The 20,694-nt window shown below is 40.7% G+C and overlaps 2 protein-coding genes across 15 annotated transcripts in view; one reads left to right on the top strand and one right to left on the bottom strand.

The window, feature by feature from the left end:
* SAMD3 (sterile alpha motif domain containing 3) overlaps positions 1-17,706 on the top strand; it is a 49,067-nt gene extending 31,361 nt beyond the window's left edge. For 2 of the 4 annotated variants that reach the window (XM_081187736.1, XM_081187737.1), the window contains exons 3-11: positions 150-330; positions 2,058-2,156; positions 2,675-2,860; positions 3,592-3,676; positions 6,225-6,389; positions 11,532-11,744; positions 12,112-12,283; positions 12,663-12,745; positions 13,153-14,878. In XM_081187736.1, the coding sequence (XP_081043862.1) occupies positions 150-330; positions 2,058-2,156; positions 2,675-2,860; positions 3,592-3,676; positions 6,225-6,389; positions 11,532-11,744; positions 12,112-12,283; positions 12,663-12,745; positions 13,153-13,404 (1,436 nt within the window). In that variant the 3' untranslated portion in view covers positions 13,405-14,878. Of the gene's footprint in view, positions 1-149; positions 331-2,057; positions 2,157-2,674; positions 2,861-3,591; positions 3,677-6,224; positions 6,390-11,531; positions 11,745-12,111; positions 12,635-12,662; positions 12,746-13,152; positions 14,879-17,589 lie in introns of those variants that run through there. The other 2 variants (XM_081187739.1, XM_081187738.1) reach the window with 2 other exon arrangements.
* L3MBTL3 (L3MBTL histone methyl-lysine binding protein 3) overlaps positions 15,015-20,694 on the bottom strand; it is a 58,436-nt gene continuing 52,756 nt past the window's right edge. For all 11 annotated transcript variants that reach the window (XM_081187665.1, XM_081187672.1, XM_081187667.1 and 8 more), the window contains 4 exons: positions 18,021-18,112; positions 17,670-17,833; positions 16,252-16,314; positions 15,015-15,787 (listed from right to left, as the gene is read on the bottom strand). In XM_081187665.1, coding sequence (XP_081043791.1) covers positions 15,644-15,787; positions 16,252-16,314; positions 17,670-17,833; positions 18,021-18,112 — 463 coding nt within the window. In that variant the 3' untranslated portion in view covers positions 15,015-15,643. The remainder of the gene's footprint in view (positions 15,788-16,251; positions 16,315-17,669; positions 17,834-18,020; positions 18,113-20,694) is intronic.

The raw sequence follows: 20,694 nt of genomic DNA, 5'->3' as shown, positions 1-20,694 counted from the left end.
CTTGTTACAGTTTATATAGAACTTTTCCTTCCAATGTGCAAAAAAAGAAAGACTGTTATTCTTTTGGTATGACCAATTGCCTTTGAAACATCTGCCTGCTTGCAGCCAGAGGCAATCCATGTATAATGATTCTTTGGCTTTTCTTTTAGAGGAAGAAGTGGGTGGCGCTGCTCTGTTGGCTCTTAACGACAGGATGGTCCAGCAGCTGGTCAAGAAAATTGGGCACCAGGCAGTGTTAATGGATCTGATTAAAAAATGCAAGCAGCAGACAGAAGGACCAGTTTTTGCCTGCAAAGAGCCCTTCTCTGAGTCACCAGGAGAATTCAGTGGGTAAGGCTCTGCAAAGAAAAATAAAGGAAGAAACAAAAGCATCCCACTTATATTCCAGTCAGAGTGGTTCTCTGTTTTAATGCTAATGCTCATTAATTTTTACAGTCACTGAATTTTGCTACTACAGTAATGTGAATTTGGAAGCTCAGCAGAATATGGCAACGAATGTTTATTGCTTGTTACCCCTGAATATGGAAAAATAACAGTCTGTCCTGTTTTTCTAAGGCACTGTTGTAATATTCAGCTCGAACTAGTTTTGTGCCTCGTTTCTAAAAAGAAAGATGCTTGGGCTTTCAAGCCTGCTTGAAAATTGCACCCAGAGGCAGAACGAGCAAATCTTTCCACTTGTAAAGGTTCATCCTTAATCTATAGTTCAACTTTTATCTATAGATCAGGAATAATAATGTTACACTTCCCCATTTTGCTCTGGCAGTGAGAACTGCCAGGGGCACAGTGTGTAACCAAGCTTTATTTTCTTTCCAACAAGGTAAACCGAGGATTATTGGCATTTTGTCATAGTTGCATTTTATTTACAAATAAACAGGTTAAACAGAGGTGGTGGCACAGCTTAAACACTCCAAATGACAGCCCCCACACCAGATCTTCAGAGAGATAACCACCCCTCTAAAATGGTGCTAGTTTATGGAGTCCAAAATCTCAGTATTTCTGTGCCTTTTGGACTCTGGCCCAAGCTAAAACCTTTATTATTATTTTTAACACACAAACACCTTGCCCCTCCCCCCTCATGGTGGGAGAATCCAAATGAGTCACCTCTTCTGACCATTGCCCAGTATTTTTAGCTTCTATGGAGGCATGACCCCAGAACCTCATGGTCTACCAGTGCTCCTTCCAATGTCACCCATGCTTTAGAGAATATAAAGGGGGCGCTTGAAAGGAGATTCAGGATCAGATAGGAGCTCAGGAGCACCCAAAATGATAACCCTAGTCACCAAAATCAGATCAGAAAGCTACAACAATATATTTGCTAAAGGTGGAGAACCACAAGGCTATAATAGCTTAACTTGTAAGGAAAATGATATTCACCATTTTGTTCTCAAAGGAAGAAAGGGACAAGTCTCCCAGTTCTCTTGAACTACATCCACTAAAGCAGAGTAGCATCCATGAAGCAGTTGACATACGTTGAGATGACCAACTTATATGTCTGTAGGTTCTCCAAGGGCCAGATATATATTTTTCCAACTGACATATGGGCTGAATACACACTACACCTTTAAAGCACATTTTCCCCCTCAAATAATTCTGCGCACTGTAGTTTGCCCCTCACAAAGTTACGATTCCCAGCAACCTTCAGCAAACTACAGTGTCCATAATTATTTGAGGGGGAGGGAGGTTATTTAAAAAGATTGTGTGTACACAGCAATAAACAATATATAAAATCCACTGTGGATCTCTCTTTTTCACAACTTGATCATATTTGTTTATTTTTCTTGCAAGTGAATTAGTGGGCATGCTTTGTACCAGACTGTGATTAAAATATGGTAGAGTCACAGGGGCCAGACAAAATTATTTGGGGGACTGGCTGAACGCAGCCTGGCCATCCATCCTTCCAAATTCCACATAGCCCTCATTCAGGCAGGAATATAAAGAGAAGAGTTAAAAGGAGATATAAGGGTTTTAAAAAGTAGACCCTTATACTTGGATCAAGAAGGGAATTGCTATCTGTTGTAGGTCATAATCAACTGGGCAACATGTTTCCTTCCTTATAGAACCCATGGCATTCAGCTAACTGTTGGACAGGCGAACTGTTTCTCTCCTAATGAAAGCCGTGATGATGGATCCATTGATCAAAGAGTTCTCAAACAAAAGTGAGTTTTTGGTTATCCTTCTAATTCCAAAGATATAGCTATCTTCATATAGAATCTCCTAAACTACGAAGCTATATTGACAATAACAAAGGATTACAATATCATATGCTTGCATTAGTTTTATTAAGTCTTACACAAAGATGGTATGATTCTCGGAGGAACAAATTATTTGGATGCAGATGACTACTGTGGGGAGGGGAGGAGAGACAGGGAGAGATAAGGATGGACTGGGGCTTCTAAAGCAAAATAAACTAGAGCACGTTTTCTAAAAAATAATGTAAAGAAAAGTATAATTTGGATCATATCATAATTTGTAATGCATTAAAAAAATATAATAGATTATGTGGAAATAACACTAGGGGTAGCCCATGTTCCTGGAGTGTAAAGCATAGTAAATATATTATAACAAGTGGATGGCTAGTCTTTCACTGATAATAAATCAATTGAAGGAGCTAGCACAACGAAGTATGTGAGAATTTAAAGTGCTAATGAATGGTCATTTTTGCTTCCTTTGTCAGGAAAAGCATGAGGCATGTTTTAGCAAGATGCAAAGCATTGCAATGGACAAATTCATATATTCTGCCTGAGTTCCCTTATGATGTCAAATGCATATTAGCAGAAAGAAAATGCCCTGACCACAGTGTGAGAATAAGGATAATTGAATTCTTGCAAGCTGACATGACAAAGTATCTTGAAGGATCACTGTAAGTAAGGCAGTCTTCAGCATTCTGCCTCATGGGAGCAATATGGCATGGGGTGAATTTCCATAAGGATGATAAATTGATCTCTGCATGCTGTGAACTTTGATTTGAAGAGTGCGTAGGTAGAAAGGCAGAATGAATATATTTGTGGCTGCCCATAACTTGTATGGGTGTTGGGAGGCCTGGAGGGTAGCCAGAGCCCAGTTACTTCTACTCTCTTGCTACCTAGTCACTTAATAAACCCTGCAGACAGTGGTCCATGGTCTTGTTTGGACCAATGAACTGTCTTCCGAGCTGTCATCTCTCAGTGCTTGTCACCAAACCACAGGTAGCTTGGTAAAGAAGCAGGAATGTCTCACTTACGTGCAGGGGTGCAATCTCGCCCTCAGGATTGTGAGTGCCCACCACCACAATGCAGACATGCAACATCTCACACACAGATGTAGGAGCCCAACCACAGATATCCACTGCACAAGTGCTTCCATGGTGCTAAAAAAGAAATCAAATCTCCTTCCATGTTAGGCACCCTCGGCACAGGGTTTTGCAGCCTGATATGGTGGCAGCAGTGATATGAATGACTGGGCCAGTGTGTGAGTAGAGATTGCCAAGAGTGTACTTTTTATTTTGTATGATAGAGGCAGGCATTAATGTAAAAGGAGCTGAAGATTTTCCAGTTGAAGCAGCAGGGCACTTTAAATAATAATATTTGTATGCATTTTATATTGCGTGGGCAGATATCCAACCACTCAGCAATATAATGATGTTGTCAATGAATTGCTCCAGGCATACCCTTTTCTTGATGAGGATGGGAATGGCTTTGTAAGTACCCAAACAAATGCAATTCTGTACTGTTTTTCTTGAATTAAACATGCAATTGCTTTTATTTGATTATATACATTTCTATTGGGGTTTAGGCCTGCTTATGTCAGGGAAACAGCCGTTTGCCAGGTATGATGACTTCTGCCTGGAGACAGACAAGGGTAATGGGATGCTGTGGATTCTCCTTGATCTCTCAGCAGCTTTCTATACCCTCCACCATTAGTATCCTGCTGGAGCAGCTGTCTGAATTGGGACTGGGCTTTCCAGTGGTTATAGTCTTATTTGAGAGAGTGGTGCTTAGGGGATGCTGCTGGACCCTGTGGAGCCTTCAATACTTCATTCCACAGAGGTTGATCTTACACTCCATGCAGGGCTTTCTGGAGATTTGCCATGTGTTGTCCTCAGTATGTTAGCAAAGACTTCATAGATGAGTGTTGTGTTCCTTAGGAGAATACTATCTATCCCCAGGTTGTGGTCCAAAGGTGTGATTTGTATAAGCTTACCAAGGTTCCTGTCTCCACAGAAGAAACCTTGTGTTGCAAGGCCCCAGGGCCCAAAGTTCCCCTTGGATAATAAACACACAGACACAAATATGTTGAGTTAATGGGATAAATAAGGCCACAACTTTATTGGTTACAGATGTGAGCGGTATTGGGTGAAACCGACTATATCATGACTCCTGCATGCCTGCAGGAAGTCTTTTAAGGGTCAACCACTGATAGGGGGTGCCCTATGTTATACATCAATTAAGAGCACCCCCAAGGTCCCCGGTGGGGTTGTGGCATGGCCCTAACCCATGCCCAGGCTTTGGACAGGATCCACACACACCTGGATCCCTTTAACAGGATACCCTTAACTTGGAGGGGCAGGCAGAGGCAACAACCTCCCATCCCATGAACCAGGCTTACTCAATGGCTAACCACCTAACCTTACAAAGTTGTCATGATTGCTACAAGATAGGCGAAAACCAAATGGCTTGTACCAATTTGCCAAGTGGAAAAAAATCCTACCTGGCCCCAAGAATAAGGCAACCAACATTAGTCCATAGTAAAGCCAAAGTCAAGCAACATATAAAAAGAGGGCGGATGGGCTGGGTGATTCGACAGAGGCGGCAAAAGGAGGCCATCCACCAGCCACGCCACAATTTAAACCACAGCATCCACACACCCCGGCTAACCAGATCGGTCAGCTGGGGGGCGTGATGCAGCTGAGAGTCCCGATGATGCGGGTGGCATCACTCCGCCCCCTGCCAGGTCCCAGTGAGGTCCCAGATACCCGCCCACAACTCCACCCTCTGGGGGAGGGGAGTGGTCTTACAAGTACAGGCCCCTTTCAGAGTGCCACTTGACATGAGTTGGATGGGTTAAGGAGCCAGAGCTAGCTGGTGGGTTCTGAAATGTCTCTTCACTGATACTGAACAACTGAAGAGGGTTTGTGAGAGTTAAATATAAGGAACAACACTGAGACAGGAGTGCATGATATTTTCAAACTTATGAAATGTTGGTCTTGGCAAGTGGACACCTGTGGCTTTCTGTTTTGACCTTTATCGTACTCTTGCAGGCATTTCCATTCCTTTGAATTCAGTTTTTGGATGCTTATTACTTCATAGGTCGACTGGGCTAAGGTGATAATCTCATAGCAACTAGGAAATGTCAATCTGGATAGTATCCTCCATATATTATGAAGGATAAAGCTATCAATGGCTGCAAGCCACAATGGCTATGTGCTGCCATCACAGTCAGAAACCGTTTCCTACTGACTACCAGTTCACAAGAGGGAGGGGAACACTGTTGCCAACATATCTCATTTGTAGGATTCTCATCGGCATCTTTTTGTAAACCACTTTCAGGTTTTGTTTTGCTTTCTTTACAATCAAGCAGTATATAAATGTTATGAAATAAGAAACAAACAAACAAGTCTGATTGGCCACTGTCTGGTGGTTGAATTAGATGTACCTGTGGCCTGAAACAGCAGGCGCTATTCTTATATTATTATCCCATGACACTAAGATGCTGAGAGCTATATGAGAAACGGTGGGTTATCAATAAGTTGGTTTACACTCTGATTTTCGATTAATATTCTGTTACTCAGCCAGAACACGTAGAACAGTGTTCTTAAACAGAATTTTAATGTACAGTAAGTTCACACACGCCTGTTTGTTTCTCAGTGACTGAAACTTCAAGCGATTACGTGGATGTGTGAAAACAACACCCCTGCGTTTTGACTTACCAACTATGCTGTTTGCTACGCTGTTAAAAGCAGACAGCCATTGTCTTGCATTTACAATGTTATCATTTGTTAAACTACTTTTAAGCAAAGCTATTGCCTTCTGCCTTTCAAAGCTAGTTACTCTGTTTCCTCAATAGGGATGGGATGCAATTAGCTTCTGCAAAGTATACAGTAGTTGCATTTTCTTTAAAAAAAAATCTGCTGGAAATGATATTCTAAAGGTTCTTTTTCTTTTAGCAATTTAGGAACAGTAGATAACTTGCGCTGAAAGAATAGATAAGGCTCCTGGAAGACACTAACAACTTTTTTAAATATGCAGTTTCTATGGAAACGAGCCCTTAAAGACCGTTTCAAGTATGTGCGGAGACCGATAGATGATGATGAACAGGTAGTGAGAAATAAATGCAAGTTTGGACACAGGCGAGGGCAGACCAGAAAATCTTCTGAAACCAGGTGTGAGAAGGTCCAAGGAGTGCAAACAAAAGTAAGTATAGTGGTACCTCGGGTTACATACGCTTCAGGTTACGTACGCTTCAGGTTACAGACTCCGCTAACCCAGAAATAGTGCTTCAGGTTAAGAACTTTGCTTCAGGATGAAAACAGAAATCGTGCTCTGGTGGCGCGGCAGCAGCGGGAGGCCCCATTAGCTAAAGTGGTGCTTCAGGTTAAGAACAGTTTCAGGTTAAGTACGGACCTCCGGAACGAATTAAGTACTTAACCCGAGGTACCACTGTATTCAGATTCTGTGGATGGAATAGCAAGAGGATATGTATATGAGCTTTGCCTGCTCTTTCCAGCTACTCCTGAAAGAGGAAAATAGGAAGGTGTGCAAAAAATGAGCATTCCTTATATGGCTTCTTTCCAACCATTTTGATTCTTGAAGAATATGAGTGCCATATTTCCATTAAGGAGTCTAATGTGCCAATGCTTAAAAAGTCCCATAGATTTCAGTGAGACTTGCCTGTCAATAATAGCTTAGATCTTAAGGTAATTTGGGGGGAAAAAATCCCTGTCTGCCCCTTTCTGCTGCAACATGAGATGGGGGCTTGAAGGAGGGAGGAGAGGATGGGTAGCATTTCCTCTCTGCACTTCCTTAAGCTAACTTCCTTTCCCATATAATCCAAGGCAATATGACTAGGTTCTGACTGCAACTCTGTCAAAATTCCTAGACCTTATTAAACCTTGCAGAGAATGGAAGACATCCATTTTGTATGCAGAGAATTTCCTACCCACCATTTCTGTGCATGCAAATAACCTAAATGTTGGCTGAATATATTGCAGCCCAGCTGGGGGAAGAACTGGAACCTAAGTGTTTGGATTGGAAATCGTGGTGCTTGGGGACAAAAGAGGTGTAGACTTTGCCAAGGCATTCATGCTATGTGCCCAATTAGGCTTGGTATTACTAAAGACTGATTTATATCATTATGGCTATAGCGAAACTGCTAGATGTGAATTTACCTTTGGGTAACATGTCACCCTGAATAAATATTATAATGCTTTTGCTTATCTGTTTTTGCTTCACTTTCTCCACTCGCTTAGGTCTGGGGAAGGGAAGGGAACAGTATCCCCACTCTTCCCCTGCCCCAACCATTATGCTAGTTCTGATTATCAGCTATGCCTGGTAATTGCCAGTTTTAGTGTCCTATAAATTACTGGTGAGATTATACTTAGTAACACAATAATTATTTTACCATCTTAGAATTAAGAACTCTTTTAGAAGATCAGCATTTGAATTACTTAATTGTGGTGACTATAAGAAGCTTGGGAAAGGTTTCTTTCCCCAGATTTTTAAATTTAAATACATAATAAAACACTTGAAAACTGGCACAAATAATGTGTTTTTAGTCTGGCAGGTACTGATAAACAAGGAGTACTGTGTCTACTTGACTGGAATGTACTTATGGGTTCTAATTTTGAAGGGAAACTCAGTTATAATTATAGATAAGAACTGTGCTTAGAAAGAATGCCTTTATCTTCTGAAATAAGTCTAAATGTTGTTGCCATCAAATACTGCTGGAAATAAGATACTTCCATTATGTTGGGGGGTTTTTTTGTAAAGAATGCAGGGTTTTGTTTTTTAAAAAAAGTATGAGAACCCTGAGAAAGATCATACTTGTAAAGCGTTTGCCCAAATAAAATACTTCATTAACAGTGCAAACCTGTACACCTCTACTCAGCAGCAAGCCCCACTGAGTTCAATGTGAGGTACTCCCATATGTGTATAGGATTAGTTTTTCTTGATAAATTGCACTATTATTAACCAAGACTATTCCTTTTTTCTTTTGTAAAAATGCACTCTACAAAATAACTAATGACAACCTACATGCTAAATTTACGCTAGTACAGGCCCTGCCTCCCTACGCCCTTACCGGGCTGATTGCGGGGGAAAAGATCTCGCTCCTAGTTACAAATGTTTACTTGCCACCTGGGGGTTCTTCCCTCGAACTGGGCTCTAAATGGGACTCGCTAGAAGAGCATTTGCTCTCATGCTATGTTAAGTTCCCTAACACCCCGGCCATAATAGGTGGCGATTTTAATGCCCGCACAGCAGCAAACTGGGACTCGCTGACCAAAGCCAAATGGTGGGTTACCCCAAACCTTGAAAATTACGACCTGGAACATATCATGAGGAGAACTTCTAAAGACCACAGAGCAAATGAGGCTGGGGTACTCCTCTATCAAATGGCCATCCGTTTGAATTTGGTCCCCTTAAATGGCACATGCCTCCCTGATATTCCAGGGGATTTCACTCACCTGAGCATTAAATCAAACAGCGTCCTCGATTACCTGTTGGTCTCTAGGGATCTACTTAAGTGTATTTCCACTTTTAAGATCGAGAATGTACAATCTAGTGACCATCTTCCCCTTGTAGCCAAGCTCTCCCTGAACTGGCAGCCGGAGGCTCATAGACATGCGACCCAGATGGTAACCAACGAATCTCTCCAAGTAAGAGGAATCAAATGGTCGGAGACCCAGGCTCAAAGGTACCAGGAATTCTTTCAAAAAGAAATCCTCGGGCCCCATTCCAACATAGGCTCTGGCTCAGACGAGCATAGCATAGTGCTGAAGCGCTTCCACCATCATACGACTGATCTTTCGTCCTTCTTTAGGTTGCCACCCAAAAATTTAAATCGAAACGAGTATACTTACGGTGCCCCCTGGTATAATTCGCAGTGCAAACAAGCAAGACAGCGCCTCCGTGCTATATATAATGTATATAAGATCTCCGATGCATCTACTCTGCCAGCTAGTTATGCCCAAGCCAAGCAAGTCTACAAACGCACGCAGAAAACCGCCAAGCGTGAGTGGCAACATAATCGTTGGCAGGCTTTGATTACTGCGTCAAAACCACACAGATCCAGGGAATTCTGGTCTTTGATTAACAGAAGGGTGAGGAAATACCCAAGGGCAGTCATCTCTGCACCGACATGGGAATTGTTCCTGAAGAAATGCTTCTCACAGGCAGATGCTCCCTCCGACCATCTGATGCATCTGTTTCCCACCTACCTATCTGGCCTCCCACCGATCCTGACGAAATAGCCAAGCTAATAGCTCAGCTGAAACCGGGCAAAGCCCCTGGGACCGACCTGATCCCTGCTGAAGCCATCAAACTACACCCAAAATGGTGGGCCGGCATCTTGGCCAAAACCTTCGATGCAATCAACGCTTCCGGTCTCATCCCCAAAATATGGAAGGAGGCCATTATAGTACCAATTCATAAAAAAGGTTCCCCAACGGAGCCGGAAAACTACCGTAACATCAGCCTCCTTTCGATCATAGGGAAAATTTATGCCAGCTTTTTGCTGACTAAATTATTGCGATGGGTAGATGAGACTAACCAGATTGGCCACGAACAAGCAGGGTTCAGAACTAAACGTTCTACAACAGATCATGCGATAATTCTTTATCATCTGGCACGGAAGTACTCCTCCCCTCCCCGGGGCTACCTCTGTGCTGCCTTCTTAGATCTAAAGGCAGCCTTTGACAGCGTTCCTAGAAATATTCTTTGGGAGAAACTTGCGAAACAGGGCATTGATAGAAGACTCTTATGGCTCATAAGTCAGCTCCACGAAGGTACCCTTGCCAGAGTGAGACTTACTCCTGCGGGCGACCTCACAAATTCGATACCAATAAACAAGGGAGTGCGCCAAGGATGTATATTGGCTCCCTGCCTATTCAACCTTTTCATCAGCGACATGCGAGCACCCCTAGTTAACTCATCTCCAAGTACACACGCGCCTAGACTAGCGGATTACCGCTGCCCACTCCTTTTATATGCGGACGACGCGGTAATTCTATCTTATACACGTGTTGGACTAACCAGAGCTCTGAAGATCTTTGCCACGTATTGCCAACTCAACCAATTAACCATCAACCATGCTAAATCCAAGATTCTGATTTTCTCCAGAAGCCGGAGATTATACAAATGGAAGCTTGGTGGAGCAAAAATAGAGCAAGTCCTAAAATTTCAATATCTAGGAGTTATTTTTCAATACAACTTGGGATGGAAAGCTCAAATTCAACACCTACTTAACAAGGCCAAAACCCTGTCATATGCGCTCCTCCGATTTTTCTTTTCGGACGGAGCTCTGCATGTTCCCTCGGCCCTAAAGGTGTTCAAGGCAAAAGTGGTTGCAGTGCTTGCTTATGCTGCCCCGCTCTGGGCCGTGATGACAGACCTTGCTCCCCTTGAGACTCTGCAAAGCCAATTCCTACGTCGGCTCCTAATGCTCCCCCTGTGCGTAAGCAACGCAGCCATGCGACTAGAATTGAAGATCGCATCCTTAGAAACTTGCCTGTGGAAGCAAGTCTTCAATTACTGGTTATCATTGTGGCATAGATTACCAAACCATCACCTTGTCCAATGCTTATGGCGAGATGAATTCTCCAGCCTCTGGACTAGTAAAATTCATGCCAAACTCCTGAGCTATGGAATCTCTCCCTCAGATTCCCTAAAACTAGACCAAATCACTGCTCAAAGACTGATCCGTCAAAGACTGGATGACATCGACTTACAGCAAAATTATATGCTGGGGGGAGGTGTTTGTTCGCCCCAGAACATTGGTATCACTTTAACTTATTGCGTTCCATCATACCTCTCCTCCCTTTCGACTGTTGCCCATAGACTGGCCTTCACCAAAGCGAGGTTCAACGTTTTCCCCTCCAATGTCCTGAGACATAGATTCTCAAAGGGCCAAGACCCCGCCACGTGCGAATGTGATAAGGTGACGCCGGAGTCGCTTCAGCACATTATGTTCACTTGCCCCTTGTTCAATGTGCCACGGGCAAATTTGTTGGGATCAATCATACAGAAACTAGAGGGTACCCCACCAAAATTCCACCTTGCCCAAATCTTGCAGGATAAGGATTCCCACACGACCCTGAAAGTGGCTAGGTTCCTGGTCGCTGTCCTCTCCCAAAAGCGACGCCAAGGAGCGCTACAAGCTAATTAAGGCGTAGCATGCCTTTCCATCTTATAGTATTTTATTGTTATAGTGGTGTTTTAGCGACTGTTTTTTTTTTCCCCCCACGGCACAAGCTGTCACTTATGTGTTGTTTTTACCTGTATGGGCCTATGGCCGCAATAAATATTATCTATCTATCTATCTAATGACAATTTTAAAAGGTTAAAAACATTTACAACGAAGACCTTGATGTCGAGATAAATGAACATATCAACTGGTTTAAGGAAGAATATATGAAAACTGAGAGAAATTGGGTAGAAGTGGACAACAGGATGACCAAGACTTTAGAAATAAGAAGGAAGATGATCAATAAGGAGAGGAAGCCTTTCAAAGAAATTCTCATGCTATTCCCCTTTTTGAAGTGTCCTTATCAGGTAATGGGTGTTTTCTTAGTAACAACCTTATATTTCATTACGGAACACGAGTGCACATAGGCATTTCTATGTTCGTGGCAAAGAAGGCACTTCTGTAACTTATTCGGAGGTTTTGACAGCAAATCACACCCTGTATCTTGTGATCCAAGAAAAATATGACCGCTAGTCATGATGGCTATTGCTCTGCCTCCACAGTTGGAAGCAGCCATGCTTCTATGATTCTGAAACCCCAGTAACGCTGCAAAGGAGAGCGTGCTCGTGATCGGGTACTGCATCAGTGCATACTTCCACTTGTGTGCTCTTTAAATTGTAATTTAACACATTTTCTCAGTTGGATTATCTAAATTGCTTTCCTTTCCCCCTTTAGCTTTTTAAAGAATATCATCTTTTAACACACAAAGACATTTACAAGAAAACAGCTGAGATTTTGGAAGCGTATTCAGAGGACATACTGACGTTGAATGTGGTGAAGAATAGCCCAGTTATTGTTGCTCTGCAGAAGAATCTGAAGCAGTACATGGAAGATGACATTCGGACATGTTGGTATAGCCTGTTGTGTCTGGTTTTAAAGCAGTTAATGGGCAAGATACTTTGTATAATAGAAGCTAAGCAAACATTTTCCTTAAGTGCACTGAGAAATGGCTGTTTGCTTTCAATGCACTATGGGACAGATCCTACATCGAATATAAATGGCTTATTAACTGAAAAAGGAAGGTTAATTACTCATGCTTGAGATGCTGAATGTTTCTTGGAAAGGTAACTAATGTGTGTGTGAAGAAACCCTAATAAATTATTGTCAAGAGTGGAAAAAACATCCAAATATAGAGCATTCTGCTTTGAACACAACTGCCTATTAAAACACTTGCTTCTTCTGGCTGTTAATCCTACTGCCCTGTAATTGTTCTTCACTTTTGATAGATATGAAGATTACTGCCACATGTTTACTTTTGCCAGATGTTTTTGGAGAGGATTCCTCTTTGCTTGCTGCTGTGAATGAGGAGGTATGTAGATAACGAATTATATGGTGGGAGGCCGGACAACAATTTTTTTAAAAAATCCACATGTACTCGTTTGTTTTTATGCAACATTGCAACAATATATTTGGAGATACCATTGATAATGGTTGATAACATGCAAAACGGTTTTTCTTTTATGTCTTGATTTTGTCAGGCATTGGAGTGCTTTCCTGGAAGGAAAGTAGCCCAGGTAGTAAGAACCAAACTGGGGTCAGCAGCTTCAATTCTTATTTACTAATGATCTTATATTGTCTGTTTTCGTTCAACTTGAACTCTCATTACTGGTTTAAAAGACAGTTTTGAGAGAATGATGATCCTCCTGTTACTTTCTTTTTAGTTAATACAAGAAATCCCATGAATTTTATGCATAGACTTCTATTTTTTAAAACCAGGTGAAAGTGTCAACACCAGTACTAGAAGTAAAATACCCATTTGATGTAAACGTGTGTGAGTGTTCCCTATACGTGGAGAAGGAGAAATTGGCCCAGCTGGATGATTGTACAATGGCCCTCGCTGCTCTGCTGGCTTCCTACCATGTCTTTGGCATTCCATACCCCAAAAGACTGTACAATACACTTCACTTTTTGGAGTCCCTCATCTTTGAAGTCAAGTGTCCGCAGTTCCTTTCAGCAAAAATCAAGTAAATTGGGAAAAATGTGAATATACCAGTACTGAATATACCAATACTGCCTGGCGTGCTCTGGTCCATGGGGTCCCGAAGAGTTGGACACGACTAAACAACAACCACCAATACTGAATATTACTTAATGTGGCTTTGGGGCAGAATCCACTTGCAAGTAATTCCTGGTTTTATCATTTGCCATTTTGATTGATTTAAGTGCACTTTTTAGTATAATCTTGCTCCTTCAAAAAAAAAAAAAGAAAAAAAGTTACCGTAGATGTTTTATGAACATTTGCATTTATAGCAACTATCTTCTGCCAAATACTCATATTCTTAACACCCAACTCGAATGGGATGTGGGTTGTTTTTAATGTTTCCATGAATATCCTGTCCCTCTAGTTTCATAACTTTGTTATTTCCTAACAGTGTTCATAAAAATGTAATGCAACTTGATTTTAAATAACTACCCATGGTCCTGTGACAAATGCATTTTAATTTTAAACGTGTTGACTCTGTATCTAATGCATCCATGCTAGATGATTGTGCAGTTCTACCTTGACTTAAAAGAAACATTCCTCAGGAGAGCCATTAAAAATAATCATAATGGGGCAAGAATGGGAGGTTCATGTTGCCCAAGCCATTGGAACCACTTTTATTTCTAGAAGTATAGAAGTATAGTATAGAAGTAAGGGAAGTATAAAAGTAAGAGAACGATAGCGCATGTACAACGTGAGGTGATCCCTTGCCTATCTAGCTAACATGAAAATATATACCATGTGTGAAAAATGACATACTTACTTCCCACACTAGTTTAGCCAGCCATGTGGCAATGTAAGTAACCCCATCATCTAGTTGTTTACAGATGTTACCAGAGGACTGAACCATAGCAAAGCTTCTCTTTCCACTCTCTTAGCTTGTGAGAATACCACACTGCTCACGTGTTGAAGCGTGGAGGTTAGAAATACTCTCTCTCTATTAACACTCTGTTAACAGATATTAACGGGCTCCAGTACCAAATTCTACACTTCTAAAGCACACTCAATAGTCTCATTTGCACATCAGAGTAAACTATTACTCTGGTTTATCACGAAGGGGCCTTTCTAGTCTGTATCTAGTCTGTGTGCTAGCACACAAAAGAAGAGAGCCATGACCCCTGACTTAGCATTACATCCAATGGTTTCTTATGCTCCAATAAATCAGTCAGTAAGCCAACAACAAACCTTGAGTACGTATTGTGGCTTGTTGGAACAATGCAATCTAATTCATAACACCCCTGCTTCGTGCTTCTTTTCTCTTGTGCCGCAAGCGCAAGTCACAAGACAACTGCACTTTTACAAGTGAAAAATTCCTTTTAGCTGTAACATAAATTTTACTTGACTGTCTGCTTGGGCTTTTCCCTATCTCTTGTCCTATCTCTTGCTATCTTTAAATTACTGAGGGTAATGCATTATTCCTGCTTAAATAGATTTTTAAATTCCCCAAGGAATTTGAGATTTTAGTTGTAGAATTTAATTTCTATCTTTCGTCTTAGATTTGTGGACTAAATATTATAATGCAGCATAAAACAATTATATAAATCCTGAATTTTACTTTTGTTGGTTAGTTCTTGTTTTAATAACTTAATACTAAATATGCTGGTGGAAATATTCATTAAACTTCTTTAATCATGCAAAAAAAAACAAAAACAAAAAACCATAGCATTGGTCTCCAGCAATGTTTTCATACAACAGAATAAATCAATCAGCTTCATTGTACAAAGCAAAGTATTAAATTTGAGCTGCTGTGTGAAACTAAGACGACTTGTTAACAGTCTTCATTAACTGTAGTCCACTTATTTTAAACTGTGAACAATTTTTTTTTTATGAAAATGATGAAACGATACAAAGGAATTCATTGGTGAAGAAGTAAATTCATGAAGTGTGTATTTTGTGTCTCCTTGGAAAAGGATAATATTTCCATAATTTTAATATGTTAACTTAGTTAATGGATCCCCGATAAAATTAAGGATGGCTAGTTGTGGGGAAATTAGAGCCATCAGCCAGTAAACATTAAGTACCCACTCTTTTGTAAGAGCATCTTACTAAAAAGCTTAAGCACTTCCCAGAAGTGTTAGTTTGCTCAGGCTCTTGGAGAAAATCAACACTCCATCCACTCTGACTTTTCGCCTTGGAGAGTTCCTCCTTGATGATCCTTTGGAGTCTTTGTGCTTTGAATAAAACATGAGCTGCAATGGAGAGAGCTGCCCTGTAGTCACTTTTCCATCAGAGTTCATTGTGCGAGTTCTTATCGGCAGCCTTGAACATCAGGATTGAGTTGAAGATCTTTAGGGCTGGTCCTAGCTTAATGCTCATTATTTTTACTATATCTGTTTGGGTCATTAGAAGGAAAGCTTCTCCATCAATTTGCTTGGAAAAAAGGAGAAAATTTCCATTATTAGTAACTTTAGACATTTAGGAAGAACTCTAAATTTTAATAATAATTTAAGATACAGTGGTACCTTGGTTTTTGAATGCCGTAAACCCGCAAGTAAATGCTTCTGTTTTTGAACGCACCTCAGAAGTCGAACGGCTTCCACTGAGGTACCACTGTGTTTTTCTCAATTTTCTCTATTAAATTTGCAGACCACACTTTGCACCTTGGTTTTCGAACATTTCCAAACTCGAATGGTCTTCCGGAACAGATTACGTTTGAAAACCAAGGTACCAGTGTTACAATGGCTTTAGCTGGCTCTCAGAAAACAAATCTGATTTCAGTTGAAACCAGGATCAAATAATGTCTTCAGGAATATGCCCTAAACCAGTATTTGGCCTTCTTTATGCATTTAAATAATAATTCTTGATCAGAGAAACAACAAATTTGTTATACTCACTTCGTCTTTGAACACCTTGCCATGTTCCTCACAGCCTGGCAAACTCCGTATGAATTCTGACACCTGAATTTTAACAACACATAAAATCAATGGATGTTTATCCACAGGAGGGTGCAAAAAAATACTGTGATCTTGTCTAGCAATTAACAACAAGCACATTCTTTGAAGGCCCCAGCCCCATTAGCTTGGAAATTAACACAGTTCTGAAAAATATTAGAAAAACTTGGATAATTTTTTTTAAAAAAATGGCCCCGGGGCTTAGAACATTGACCCCCTTTTCCCCACCCTCACACAAGAGCTCCATTAGCATGGCATTCACTCATTTGTATGGAGGAAGAGAAAAAGATGCTACAATGGCCATAGATAACTGAGAGATTGGGGAGTCCTCCCAGTGGCTTCCTTGCAAAAAAACTGGATCTCATCACTGCATGTCTTTATTCCAGCTGATTTTAATATAATGAAGCTCCCCACCACAGGAGGTGGCCTTCACTCTTTCCAATTTTGCCTGTATAGCCTCTGTTTATGTAATCGAGGTCTGTAGCTTAGAAGTGGGTGGGGTAGAATCAGGTGGTGGTGAGCAATGATGGGAAGTTAAAGAATCCAACAATATCTGGAGGGCTGCAGGTTTCCCATCTGTGCCCTAAGACGACACTTACTGTTTTCCCTATGATCTGTTCTAACACTGCCCTAAGCGAGTATTTTAGAAAAATGAAGCTCTATAATAAATTGGAACTCAGTATAGCCAGAACAAAAAAATCAGGAGGACAGAACAAAGTCACCTTCTGCATTGGTTATAAGAACCATCTGCCTTTACCGTAAGGCAAAACAAGTTGTCTTTAAAGTATGATTCCTCTTAAAGGAGTTTAGATACAGTCCACTTTCTGATAAAGACAGAAAGGTTTATTTTATGTAACAGAGCTACATGAGCATAGTTTTTAGAATTGATCTATTATATGCTACATCATAAAAGGGTTTTTTTAAGGATTCACCTATTATTTACTATTATCCTACTTTAAAAAACCCCCTCAAATAGTTTACTAAACTTAAAAGGAACCATGTTACATTAAAAATAAATACATAATCAGCAATAAACAAATAAGCAATAAACTATACAGTGGACGCTCGGGTTGCGAACGTGATCCATGAGGGATGCACATTCACAACCCACAGCGTTCGCAACCCACAGCTGTGCATCTGCGCATGCATGGGTTGCGATTCGGCGCTTCTGCGCATGTGCAAAGCTTCCGCGTTTCGGAGGTCTGTAACCTGAAAAAACGCAACCTGAAGCATCTGTAACCCGAGGTATGACTGTACAATATTGTGTTCTGTACAAAATAGAGCTATAACCCACAAAGACGACATGCTCAAGTGAAGTCTGCTTCAGTTCACGTCTAGCAAGAATTGCACTGGGAACACACCTCATCTGTGCTCCACTTGGAAACTTTACTGGCAGGGATTCCAGCCACAGTAGGAAGGAGCTTACTCTGCTGTTCCCATCGCAATGGAAAGGCTGGGATTGTCAACTTCGAGGTCAAAATAACTGGCTGAGGATGGGAACTCCTGTTATTGGATTCCTTGGTATCTGTAAATAAAAGGAAACAAAAACACACAAAAAACCAAGCAAGTTTTAAAACTGCAGGCTGAATTATTTGGTTCAGATCTGACTGGCCATGGCGACCGGGGACATAATCCATAAATGTGAGCTTAAACCATTAATTTGTGGCATTCAAAAAATCCTGTACATTGGCAGGTATAACATGAGATAGTACCTTTGGATTCATTTAGAGATGACTCTTCATTTTCCATCTTCCTGCCTGCGCAGCCATCTTTCTTTGCAAAATCCTTAGTTGCCTGGCATCCCCTAATTAATTGATTAAATAAATAAATCGATTAATTTTCAAGATGCTACAGAGTACAACAAACCATTCCTGTCACCTTTGCATGGAATATTCTACAACAAGAAATGGAGACCCATATATATTCTGACAGGGGTTTCCATTGTCTCCTGAGACAGACTGAAGCCAACCAACCATTTGGCAGGATTCTTGGGAGCATAAAATGTACCAGGGAGGGAGATCTTTGCCTCAGCTTCAATTTAAGAAATACTACAGAAGGAAGCAACCAGAGTGTAATTGCTGGATTACTGTGCTGAAACACAGAAAATAACCGACAATTCTCTATTATCTTCAGTAGCTATCATAGGCGATTAACTTTTTATAGAAAGTTGACAGAAATGGAAGTCACTTTTATGAGTATTTCCTTTGTCATCTGTCAAATAACACCTGGCTGCTATTTTAACACAAAATGTAAATGGCTTATATAGAAGTGCATTACTGGAGGGGGACATCCTTGAGCATGATGCAATGCAGGCAGCCACAGAAAATAACTAATAAGGTCTGGACAAAACGCAATTCAATTAAAACAACAAACAACTGCCATGAATAGCATACGACTACATTTATCAGCGGTGAAGCACTGTCCCATCCATCCTTACAATTTAATTCAGTGCTATAGGATGCGGTGAAAGAATTAATCCACAATAAAGAATATGCAAAACAGAATAGTGGTTCACACACACTCGCCATTAGCATGGAAAAACTCACCACAGGGCAGTAGAACCCTTGAAGAACCCCGTGATTAAAATGGGATTCTTTTTAATGTGTGCAAGGTTATAAACCACTTTGAGGGTTGTTGTTTTTTAACAATTAAACAAATTTTTATGGTGGGGGGGAGGTTGTGCCTAAGATTTTCCTGTTTCGCTGCTGGTCTGGGCATTTCACAAAAGCAGACAGATTTGACACAAAATACGTCACACAGACATGTTGATGAAAATAGTCTGTAGGTGAAGGAGCCTGGTCTGTCCAACACGTATCCTGCCTGGTTGCGATGGGGGAAGAGTGCCACAATACATGCATTTTGTCAGAGAAAATATTACAGTAGGAGAGTAAATAGTAAAAGTGATAAAGAAACTGCAGTGAGTGATGTAATGAAGCTTGAAATGACATAATGATGTTTGGAAATGAACATATCAACAGATTTTTTTCTGCAACAGCTCCTCTCGCTGATTTACAGAATTCCATTAATAATCACGGGAAACTGTGTGTTTGTTTCTGCTTGTTTTGTTCTTCTTGATATGGAGATGCTCATATTGAAAAGTAAGTGTTTGGCTATTCTAATTACAGAAAAATAATTTGATCTAGGTTTCTGGGGATTTAATTGATTCTTAATTAAATAGAAAGCTTCCGTAAACTAAACACTACTGTGAAATATCAACTGCATGTAATTAATTTTTCTGAACAGAGTGCATTGTCCCTGTTCACATGTTATCAGCAGCCACTTAATAATAGGGCTGTTGTGAAAATGATATGTTAAGTGTTATATTTGGGGTATCCCATTGTACTGTAGCAAGACAACAGACACCACACTATGGTCCTTAGGCAAAGATCCTTTCCCCACAAGCATCTGGTGGTGTAACATAACAGTACTGTTTTCTTCCTTTTTTATATAAGCTCTGTTTTTAATTAAAGCCATAAATATCTATATCTGCTGCAAAGGTGGTGAATGCATTTCTATGGATAAAAACAATATTAGTTAACATTTCTTTTAAAAAGGAAATTAAAAACTTGTGTATCTCTAAATATGGAGAATACAATCTCCATGAAAGGAAGATTTTTCTTATCTGCTTTATATATGTCAGAAGCACTGGGCATTATTGGTTAATGCTATAGTGAGATTATTTCATGTTTTTTATTTTAACAACATGATACACAATACAATTATCAATAAAAACAGCAGCCTCTACATGTCTGATAGACTAAGGTTACCAGATGTCCCCGTTTCCTGGGGACAGTCCCCGGATTTACAAATCAGTCCCCTATTTAGTAGGAAGTTGAAAAGTGTCCCCAGATTCATTGGAAAAAAATCTGGTAACCTTATGACAGAGTAGTCTAAACAGAAGACTAGTAACAATATTTCTGCAAACTGATTTTGTGGGCATTGTAAGATCTGTCAGTTTCCTAAACCCAGGAACAAGAGAAAGATATCAGCCTTAAAGATGGTAAAATGTGATAGCCTGGCGCATAGTAAACAGGACAAAATGGAAAGAAAAATAGACAGGCAAATAGACAGTAATATTTCTGGGAGTTATTCATGTGGGCAATATAGAATTTGTGTCAACACTACACAAACTATGGCTATAATTCTTCCCTAGGCAAAGGCACAGCAGCTGGTGCTTGTGTTATAATTGTGCTCTATAACTGCAGTGATAATTTGTACAGACTTCTTCAAAAACTGGGGTTGTATTGATCTGCTTACAAAAGGCAATTAGATCAATCAGAGGCTTTCATGAGCAGGAAGGAGGAAGAGGTGGTTTCTGCAGCTTCTTCCTTTCTCCTGCAGCCCCCTGGGGCACCTGCCACACTGTTCCAAAGGGTTCCCTAACCC

Source organism: Podarcis bocagei, assembly GCF_964188305.1.
Source record: "Podarcis bocagei genome assembly, chromosome: 3".
Lineage (NCBI taxonomy): Eukaryota > Metazoa > Chordata > Lepidosauria > Squamata > Lacertidae > Podarcis > Podarcis bocagei.
The sequence above is the reverse complement of the archived record's forward strand: the minus strand, read 5'-3'. Positions and strand labels throughout refer to the sequence as shown.